At 42.4% G+C, this 10480-nt stretch overlaps 1 protein-coding gene and 1 long non-coding RNA gene across 2 annotated transcripts; one reads left to right on the forward strand and one right to left on the reverse strand.

Annotated features, from left to right (window-relative positions):
- Window positions 1-907: 907 nt before the first annotated feature.
- Window positions 908-3650, reverse strand: LOC112954711. Its single transcript, XR_003250766.1, has 2 exons — window positions 3525-3650; window positions 908-998 (listed from the first exon to the last, which is right to left on the reverse strand). It is a non-coding gene; the product is annotated as an uncharacterized LOC112954711 (long non-coding RNA).
- Window positions 3651-5762: 2112 nt separating this feature from the next.
- Window positions 5763-10028, forward strand: XAF1 (XIAP associated factor 1). Its single transcript, XM_026047877.1, has 5 exons — window positions 5763-5794; window positions 7300-7435; window positions 8051-8107; window positions 8896-9420; window positions 9885-10028. The coding sequence occupies exons 1-5, from the start codon at window positions 5763-5765 to the stop codon at window positions 10026-10028; spliced, it is 894 nt and encodes a 297-aa protein (XP_025903662.1).
- The last annotated feature ends 452 nt before the right edge of the window (window positions 10029-10480 follow it).

Below are 10480 nucleotides of genomic sequence, written 5' to 3' on the forward strand. Positions count from 1 at the left end.
CACAGACACTAGTCCTACTCCCAGAGCCCCCTCTCAACCAGGACCTTTCTCTTGCTCCAGCCACAGGGGTGTTTTAAGGAAATCCTCCCTGTTCATAGTGCTTCTGGTAGTTGCTGCTACCCAGCTCTCATAGTGCTTGTTGGGGACTAAGGTGCTGGCACAAGGCTTCTGTTGCACTGGAACTATCAGATGTCCTTTTGTCAGAGGAGGACCTCTCACTAATTTAAGCAGTGGTGAGGAAGGAACAAGCTCCTTGAGGGGCCTGGAGAGTTAAAACTACAGCAGGGTTCTCCCCAAAACAAAGGTCTGTGCAGGCATGCATGGCTGTGCTTCACAGCCCATTGTTTTGAGAGAGTTTGTGTGTCTGTAACCTGGGTTAAAGATAACCCATGAAAGGTTAACTCAAAAATTATATTTAATCCTACCCATGTCAGTGATTTGGTCTATAGGGCAGACACAGCCAGAAGCGATAGCACTACTGAAGGGATGGCAAGCCCAATCAGAAGGGCAGAAAGGGACAGCTGGTGGCCTGGAGGGAAGAGATGAGAAAGTAGAATAAAGACAAAGAATCTGTTGATATTTGTGTATGTTTTTGGTCAGCCCCCTGAAACTGATGGCAGTAGGAATCATCTCAACAATTTGATCCTGCAAACTCTTAGTAGAATCTTACCAAGACCCAATTTCAGATCCCACAACAAATAATGAGGGAGCTTTGGCTACAGCTTGCACTATTTGTCCTCATCTGACCAGAGGGGTGTAAGTGATGGTTCAAAACAAGATATTCTAGTATAGCTGTTCTGTCTGTAAAAGCAATGCATGTCCACTCAGAGTAGCTAACCAGATCTGTGCAGATTCCAAGTCGCCGAACCTTTAGCAGCAATCCCTCTGGGTAACTTACCAACACAGCAGGAACTTCACACCAGTGTAAAGCCCAGCAGAAAGTGGGGAAGCAGCCAAAACTTGCATTCCTGTTGCCAATCTCCAATGAAGAAATGCTCCTTATTCAACACCACCGCAACAAATTATTGAAAAAGAAAATGAGTTAACTCTAAAGGAGTTGTGCTAAGGTTAACTTTACCTAAGAGACCAGTGCAGATACTATCTATTGTCTTGTTATTTAAACTGTGCAGGTTATTTCAAGTTTGCCTTCAGCATGGTATCAGAAGTATGTTTGCAATATGGAACACATCAAAATGCTGCACGAAAAGAACAAGCAACTGCATACTAGGAAGTCAGGCTGAAGTACACTCTTCATTGGTATGAAGGGTAGCTACATAACCAGAAAAGAAGAATATTGAGGGAAAAAAATGAGAAAGGCTGCTTTCAGAGAAGGTGGAAAAGTTGTGCAATGCATAGTCAAGATGAAAGAAAGGGAGACAATGATGGGATGAAATAGGGGAGGAACAGGAATGATGCAGGCTAAGGTTGGGCACTGCTCTCAAAGGATGCAGCACACTCCAGGAGAGAGAAGGGTGAAGAATCTGTTCTCAGTTTGGCAAGCCCTCCAGTAGTTCTGCATCCTCCTCAGATCTGCACATACAGCTCAGATACATTTGGTACTGCCTGGATCAGAGAGTACTACAGGGACAGCAGCTCTTTCATGTAACTTGCCCATGAACTTCCTCATCAGTGTGCCAAGGGGCTGAAAGGAGGACAAAGCTTTGGCTGCTTGTTTCCGGAACTAGTCTGACAGGCAGGCAAAAGGAAGCTGCAAAGGACCACGATGCTCACAAAACCTCCAGCAGGAGAAGGTTTAGAGGGTTCAGAAAGAGCATTCAAACAAAAATCTCCCACAGCCTGAAATTCAGTTCACAGTAATTGAACACTAACTGCAGGACTTCAAGAGAAAAATCCTTCCCGCTAGTCAGTGTTGCTCCGAATATAGCAGAGACTAGAACAATATTTACAAAACTGAAATATGTGGTTTCACAGCCTTTATCTACTTCTTTAAAGGTGGTAAGTGAAACAGCTTTTAGTGCAAACACCATTTGAAAACTGAAACATGTAGCTGCTTTTGGACTTAATTCTGATACCTTGTCATTGAATGGGATCTTGCTCTCAGAGTTCTTCTTGGTAGTAAACTTCCAATCACTTTATAAAGAAAGACAATATTTGTGTTATGAGGAGACTTAGGCATAGCGGTGACACCAAGGAGAACTGAGAGTTCAATCAAATCTCTTAAGGCCTTTCACGTGTTACCAGCCCCTGCTGCTCCCATTCGCAGCTCTGCAGACAGTTTTCCACCGTAATAACCACCAGGACTTAAAAGCATTTCAGGAATGATGACCAATGAGTTTCAGAAAAGCTTTTGACTTTCGTTTCTATTCCATAGATCGCGACACTAAAGCCTGAGGGTGTGCTGACACACTCAGTATCACACAAAATGCAACAGAGATGGGAGGAGAACACAGATTTCCTCAGGGCGTGATGCAGCAACAGAGCCAAGCCCACCTAATTGCTGCCACTGACAGGTCCCATCCATGCCAATAGGCCCTGGATTTCCTACTGCTTCCCAGCCACTGGTTCTGAAGTTTACTGGAACCCTTCCTCAACTCACTGAATTGGCGGAAAACTAACTTGGTGAAGAAAGCAGGATGTTTTCGGTTGAGTTATTGATCTGAATAGGTGCAATGAAGTGTTCAGTGAGCACCACAGCCTGCACCAGAGGCTGGGCCAGTTATGTCTAGGGCGAGAACAGTGACGGTTGAAACAGTAACGACTGTTCTTTTCAGACGTAGCAAGTTTGTAGATGAGCTTAGCAGCACTATCAGGCCACATGCAGAGCCTTGTGATCTTTGCTCTTGTACCAGAATGAAGAGAAACCATCAAAAATGTAATTTCTAAGTGATATGAGCACTCAAAAGCAGGACACTGCAAGAGACCACTTAAAGGCTGACATATCATTTGGATTAGTGGACAGGGACTAGAAGTCTCTTGGTGAAAGAGAAATTCCAGGTTCATAGGGCTACACAATAAAATTGGAAAGAATTTAGAGTCTGGCTCATTTCCATGAAATTGTGGTTTTTGACATCCCACATCTGCTACAAGTCTATGACCCCAGGTGCTGCTGTTTTCTCTGGACAGAAATATCCTGTGGCAACAAGGTTTTGCAGTTAGCAGTTGATTACTTTAGTTAGAAATACAAATATTTTTCATCTCCAATTCAAATGCTGACCAACCACAAGATTACAAACATATCTGACTGCATAAAAGCAATTTGTTTGACCCAGATAACTGCTAGGTAAAGACAAAATCTTCTCTCTCCCCTCTTTTTTTATTTTTATTTTTTTTTTTTTATTTTTAAGTGTTATTTACAATGTTGCAGGCTCTTTGCAGCACCCAGAGATACAAAATTTTGACAAAATTATGACAGTAAGAACTCCAATGCTTGACAGAGAAAAACAAAAGCCAAACAACTGATCCTGAGACATGCTAGTATTTAGCCAAAATCAAATCAAAACAAAAAAATCCTCTACCTAGGCTTTTAAAGATCACGCTTAAGAAACAAGCAGTTCAGATCTTACCTCTGTGTGATGCTTGGCTTGAAAAAATGCCTAAAAGATGTCTTGTACAATAACATTATGCACTGGAAGGTTCACAGGGGGGTTCAGATAGAAAGAGTTATTACTGGCATTCAGTGAACAACACTGTTTCTTTACCTTCTGTTTTCCCTCCAGTCAGTATCTTCACAGTTGCTGCCTGCTCACTGTTGCTTTAGGAGTATTCTTCACTCAGTTCCCAGTGGAGCATCTGATATTTTTCCAAGAAAAGCTTTTGAGACTCTGAACGAGCAGTTCTTTCAGTACAATCCTTGTGCCCAGCAACTTTCTACATAAAAGCCCTCATTATGAATTTTGAGTCAGTGGGGTTTTCTTAGTCAGCGTGTGATCAGGCTTTCTTGCGCTACAACATTTATCCCTTATAGATGGCATGAAGCCGTAAAGCACATCCAAATACTGAGCAGGCTAGTGACCACAATAGCAAAACTAAAACAAAATCACATTAATTTTTTTTATTTGTAATTGGAAACTCTGTAATCCTCTCCTTTAGCTGCCATCTCATTAACATATTTGTTCAAAAGCCTTTTCTCTGCTTCATTACATAATTCGTGTTACAGTATCTCCCGCCAAAAATACCAATTATTTCAGGTCTACATGGGTTATTGGACTTCTTTTTTTTCTTCTACTTTTATTTTTCCCAGAGAAAAATGGTATACAGAGAAGGGTTTTAAGGTTGGAGAATAAACCATACCAAATTGACAGCCTCCGAGTAACACCTAGAGTATCTTTAATATAGGACATTACATTACACAAATATTACTGAATTATTTTTCCTAATAGTTCTGCCAAGTAGAACTATTGTCCCTGTTCTACAGGCTGAGAAAGTCAATCCATCTCCTGTGATCCACTGACAGGCAGGGCCTGCTGCAACTGCAGCCTCTGATAGCAAGTCAGTCATTCCCATCCATGGCCACATCTGCCCAGGGCGCAGAGAGAAAGGGCAAAGCTAGTTAGTACAGGCCGGAGGCTTCAGCTTGCTCACACTGTCCTGAAGGGTTATGAGGGTCACTGGGGAAACAGTGGGGTCCAGGTGTCATCTGCGGCAAGTATGTGCAGCCCCTTGGTGGGACATATGGTGCAAGGACAGAGGAGGACTGCTAGGCTTCTCCCCAGTGGGGATGGTGGGTGATGACTCCCTCTCTGCCATAGCTGGCTTTCCTCATGGCATAGGCATTGCTCTCAGCAGGGCAGGCCAGCATCACCTCGGGGAGGCCAAGATACCATGACAGAGATGGAAGGCCAGACATTAGGATGACGGTGGCAGCGGAGGTGCAGCCAAAGTCCTGCAGCTGAGACTAGCATGGGCGGCTGAGATAACAATGGCCATGGTGACACTGCGAGCGGCGAGGCTGCCACAGGCCGAGCCGCCAGCGCGGCTGCTGCCTGGGCGCCTCTCTCACCACACTGCCTCTTGCAGGTGGCTTCATTCCTGGTCGTGCCTTATGGTGTGCCCTCTTCTCTCGTGCCTGCCTCTGCTGGAATACGATGCCACGGTTATGAGTAAAGCCTTAGTGCAGGTGAGTTCACAGCAGTGACCAGTCACCATGCACGGGTCTGACGGGTGGTGGTGCTAACTGTGACGCTGCCAGTGCGGGGTGCTGGCAGAAAGGGGCCAGGATTTAGAGGCTGCCCACAGCCTCCGAGGATCCATGAGAAAGAAGGGGTCCCATCACTACATGTACCTCAGAGCTGCAGGGCTGCATTTGGAGCTCACCTGCCCTTGGGAGCCTGTGGGCAGAGGGAGGATGCACCCCATATGCTGTGGGAGACACTGCTGCCTGAGCAAGCAGCCTCCTGCTCTAAAAGGAGAGTGGAAACACCTTCCTCTGTGGGCAGTTCCAGGGTACAAAACTGCCTTTCTGTTAAAGAAATCAGTTACTGTGATATTCCTCTCTTAAAGCTTTTTTGGCTGAGCAGTTGTTTGAGACCGACTTATTGCCACAGTCGCTTTCAGTTTTTTTTTTTTTTTTTTTTTTTTTCTTTAGACATCCTAGATCAACTACTAACTACTGTTCATCCGTCTTCTGCTCTTATCATCTTTAAAAAGAAATACTTTTTCCTAAACAGACCTAGGAAATGGGAACACACGTAGACACATTCTGGTAATGAACAAGATTACACAAGACTTCTGTGCTTTTTTTTTTTTTTTTTTCTCTTAGCTCTTGAAGAAAAAAACCTGAGAAGGCTAAAGAGAAAAAAAAAATGACGGAAGAGAACAAGTTTTGCAAAAATTGGTATGAGATCTGTCTCCATTCCTGGGGATTGTGATAGTCAAAAGTTTGCTAAGATTTAATATTAATATCCCTAATATTATATACATTTAATAGAGAGAGGGAGAGAAGACAAGAGGGGGCATGTGCTAGAAGCGATGTGTTAGGCTAGCTAACAAGTACTAAGCAACAAAATTGTAGTTATTTTCACATTTGAAAGATGCTGTTTTCTTATTTCCTGGGGAGAGGTTCTTGATCCTTGCATAGACTTCTCCCATGTTAGAGGAGGGAAAGTCCTTGTTCTCTTTTTATGTAATGTCACTGGGAGCAATTTCTCAAAGGACGGCAAAGGAGTCAGTGGACAGATAGTTTAGCAGACAGACAGCTTGTCTGTTGCTGCATCTGCAGCTAAGTGACAAAGCCTTAACTGCAAGCTTTCATCTACAAGGTATCCCAAATATGCAAAAGTTTTTGGGTAATTGTTCATCTCAGAAGAAAAGCCTGAAATAGGCTATGAGAGGTCACGTAGTCTGGTTTGTTTTAGCCAGTAGCTTGTAGGCCACTAGGCTACAAGCTTCCTTCTTATAGGAAGGAAGACTGTGAAACACAGCAATTAGAAACAGATTCAAATATAACAAGGTCAAACAATAGCAAGGAAGGAAATATTCTGAACTAAAATAAAATCAATAAATCTTAACCTGAATTTCATTCGATCAGAAAACCATCACTACACTTTGCCCAAGAGAGCCTGAAGATCTCTAAAAGATTATAGGGGATCTTTTAATTAAGAGTTGCTGAACACTGATAAGATTCCTAGGCAGAACCTGCTACCTAAAACATCTTTAGTTTGATGTTTCTCTAATGAGTTTTTAAAAACTCTCTGCTAACCCAGATTACATATTCCCCATAGGAAATCCTTCCCAGTGCTCATCCATCATCACCATGAGAAGCTTCTCCTAATGTCTAAAGCAGATTTCTTTGCTGCAACCTCCTCTGAGGAAATTCATTTATTGCTTACCTCCCTCTTTGGGGCTTTACTGCTGTGTCTGCTCTGTTTTGAGGCTGGGCTCTTTCTAATTACATGGCCTCTTTTTGAACCCACTGGGCATGGTGACAACATCTCTGTGCCTCTCGGCTCAGAGGCAGTGTTATGTGAACAGAGCAGGTCCTTGGGCTGGGTTACCTTATAATTGCCTCATTGGGAGCCAAAAGGTGTGAATATGGGGATGGTTCATGTGACGCACAGAAACGTCTCCATTTACAGAGAGGTGTCTCTCTTCTGAAGCTGTAAACGAGATAAGCAGCTTTAGCTCTTCCTGAAACAAAAGTTATACCAGGAGCCTCTAGCCATTGCCCTTTCCCTTTCAGAAGTGTAATATGTAATAATATGTAATAAGTAATATGGCGGAACCTCCATAACAGAGCCCACCCTCCTACTTGACTCATAGAGATGAATGAGAACCACAAATATATATCCACAGTTTTTAGGGACACACTGAGATCATGCACTCCATTTCTGTACTCTGCAGTAAACGAGATGTGTCTGCTGCCAATTTCTCCCTCCATGAGGCCCACTGCCTGCGGTTTCTCACTCTTTGTCCAGAATGTGATGAACCAATTGCCCGAAAGGATATAAAAGACCATCATGCAGAAGCACATAAGCAGGTGAGGTACACTCCACTTCTGTCAGATTTCTCTTGCAAATATTAAAAAGCTCTGCCAGCTCTGAAGTATGTTCCTGTGTACTTAGTACTTTAAGAATATTTGAACTCCTATAATTCTTTAGTCACAAAATCTGGTACCAATTTGAAGCCTGAATACAAAGACCCAATTTTTTATTCTGTTTTACTAATTTCCTTGATTTAGCAGTTCCTTTGATTTCACTTGCATAACAAAATACATAAATAGGTCTCTTGGCAAACAACAAACTAGCATGCCTCCTATATTGTTGCATCTATCATAATTTAGACTGAATATCAACCCTATACCTTAATTAAACCTCAGGTAAAATTTTAAATACTTTTTTAAATTTCACATTGGGATCTTTCAGAACTGGATCCCTGCATGGAATGACATCTTCCTGCAGACTCATCAGATATAGTTCTCAAAATCTCAACAACATGACTCAAATGTGATAAACAAACATTTACCAAAACTTTGTATGTTACTGTGATGAAAATAATTGTGAGCTCATCACAGCAGCTTGAGTTGACATTGCTATATGAAAGCACTGACTATCCTGTTGTGCTCCCAATGAACCACTGCACGCTACACTTGCAGGTCAGATGTGATCTTTGTCACCATAGTATGCAGCAGTACCAGCTGGAGTATCACAAGGTAAGTGCAGAGAATGAGCATCGTCATCCTGTAAGCTAACCCCTATGTCCAGCCACCAAGAGTCATGCTAACATGAGCAACAACAAAAATAAATCCCTCTCTCCTGTCCTGGACCCTCATCAGAGAAACTTCCCAACAGTAGCACTGTTTTGGTATTTGCCTAATCTCCTATAAACACGCATATTTTGTGGTGGTTATTCATGCAGCCTGCTATGATATCCTATTTTAAGAAATAACCTATTCCTTTCTCATCCTTGGCATGTCAGGCTGCTCTTCTTTGCAAATTTCCCAAAGACATTTCTGTCCTACTCACACTACCTGCTTTTCCAAAAAGGAAGTTAGGCAAAATGAAAATCCTTCCTTACACAAGAAGCTGGCATAGGAGCTATCAAGGGCGAGCTGGCAGCAAGGCAATTGAAGAAGAGACACCCAAAGGAACTGGCTGCAGCTGAAAACTGAGAGCAGCCTGCCCCCCTCTATAACATTTCAGAGAACCAAAGCAGTGACCACAACAAGTTTCACCTGCTTCTGGTAGCCATGTATTGGGATTTCCTAGGTGAGCTTGTGCCCTCTTGCTGTCCTATACATAACAACACATCTTCACTGCTGTTGATTCCCCTTTTGCCTGATATTGCCCACATTCACCTAATTTAAAGCTAGCCTAAATAGGCCAAATCCATGCTTCTATTTGGCTGTGCAGATACTTTCTTAAACAGTGATTAATTCCTCTTATCTAGTCTTTTACTATTGATGGATAGTTCAGACTAATTTCCTCTGTTCATGTGCAGACCCAGGAATGCCATGAACGATCAATGAAATGCAGCATCTGCGAGCTGGAAATGCCCTTCAACAAGTTGCAGGAACACCTGAACAGCTGTGCCAGCCGAACAGAGTGGTGTTGGGAATGCAACAAATATGTCATGTACAAAGATCAGAACAAACACAAAGATATTTGCCTGAAAAGCAATCTGTCCAACCACAAGGAAGTTGTTGCTCTTGCCAGCCAGGAAACTTCAAAACCCAACACTGACCCTTCTCAACCTTCTTCCTCTCTGTCTCCCTCTTCCAATTCTGAGAATGCAATGGCATGGAAAGATGTCTGTCTCAAAAGGAAAGAAAGAGACCAGCCATTGACCTCCAAAACCTTGCTCAAACCTCCAAAGAAGAAAAAGAAAGTTGTTTTTCCTTCTTCCACAAGGAGTGGGCTTTCCACATCACCTCAAGCTCTTAAAGACACTCTGTGTTATGATATGATGGTCACCTGTGCCCACTGCAACATTCTCCTACCACTTTCAACCCTCCAAACACATGAGGTGAGCAGTGACACTTTGGGCTTTTTCTCTTATGTGCTTAAATAAGGGGCATACCTACCTGGTCACTACACATCGTCTGAAGTCCCAAGGCCTATTCCAGAGCTACATATGAAATGCTGGCTGTATGTGTATCTACTCCATAACGCATGGAATTGTCTAATTCTGTTAGCTATTTATGCTCAGATCCACAAAGACTAGCTTCATTGCCTACAACCTGCCATAGAGTTAGGAAAAAGTAACATGAATTTTAAGGTCAAATCCTGGAAAATCGTTGGCACTCTCCTTATTTTCTATAGGCTGATAGTGTTCTTTCAAAAAGATATTATGAGTCTATTCTCTGTCACAGAGATGCAGCTTTAGAGAACTTACAGTCCCACCACAGGGGCTCAGTCACCCCCTACTGAATATAATTGCATGCTGAGTATAATATTCATCTCTCCTCTAATACGATTGTTATTTTCCAGGTCAAGTGTCTACATTTGACAACTTTACAAAATACTAGGATGAAGCCAAAATCAAGTGATGGAAAAGAAGGTACTGCAGAAATTGTGAAATGTAGAGTAGAATTTGTTGTCCATGATTATTCCATACTGGGCAAACTGGAATAGTGCAACAATATTTTGCAGATGAAGTATATCTGTAAAAGTTAACATTTAGAATACCAGAATATTGTAAGGCTCTTTGGTATTCCAACACACTGGTTCCCAGGAGGTAGTTGGGAAGACTCAATACATAGATTTTGTAACAGAAGAGTGAAAAGAAGGCTAGACTTTCCACTTGATTAGAACTCAAACAAAAATAAGTACATAGTAATTACATGGATTATTTGACTTGCATTATGATTCTTCAGGCTATTCTACTTAGTATGTCAGTCTCTATGTCATCATAGAGACAGGATGACTGCAAAACTGTGAATATCTCTTTAAAAAGACTGATAATTGGGTTTTGTTTGTTTTACAGAAGGCTCCTTCTAGACACTTGTGCTTAAATTTGGGAACAGAGATGCAACTCCAGAACGAAGCTTCAGTTCATCCTTAACAAAAGGGACTGAAATTGCACT

Source organism: Nothoprocta perdicaria, unplaced genomic scaffold, assembly GCF_003342845.1.
Source record: "Nothoprocta perdicaria isolate Ctin4 unplaced genomic scaffold, notPer1 scaffold_50, whole genome shotgun sequence".
In the NCBI taxonomy this organism is placed as follows: domain Eukaryota; kingdom Metazoa; phylum Chordata; class Aves; order Tinamiformes; family Tinamidae; genus Nothoprocta; species Nothoprocta perdicaria.

Bases quoted from the DNA above. Each gene is read 5' to 3' on its own strand.
- XAF1 (XM_026047877.1), top strand. From the start codon at position 5,763: ATGACGGAAGAGAACAAGTTTTGCAAAAATTG. The intron at 7,436-8,050 runs GTGAGGTACACT...CTACACTTGCAG, and splicing joins ATGCAGAAGCACATAAGCAG to GTCAGATGTGATCTTTGTCA. The intron at 8,108-8,895 runs GTAAGTGCAGAG...GTTCATGTGCAG, and splicing joins ACCAGCTGGAGTATCACAAG to ACCCAGGAATGCCATGAACG.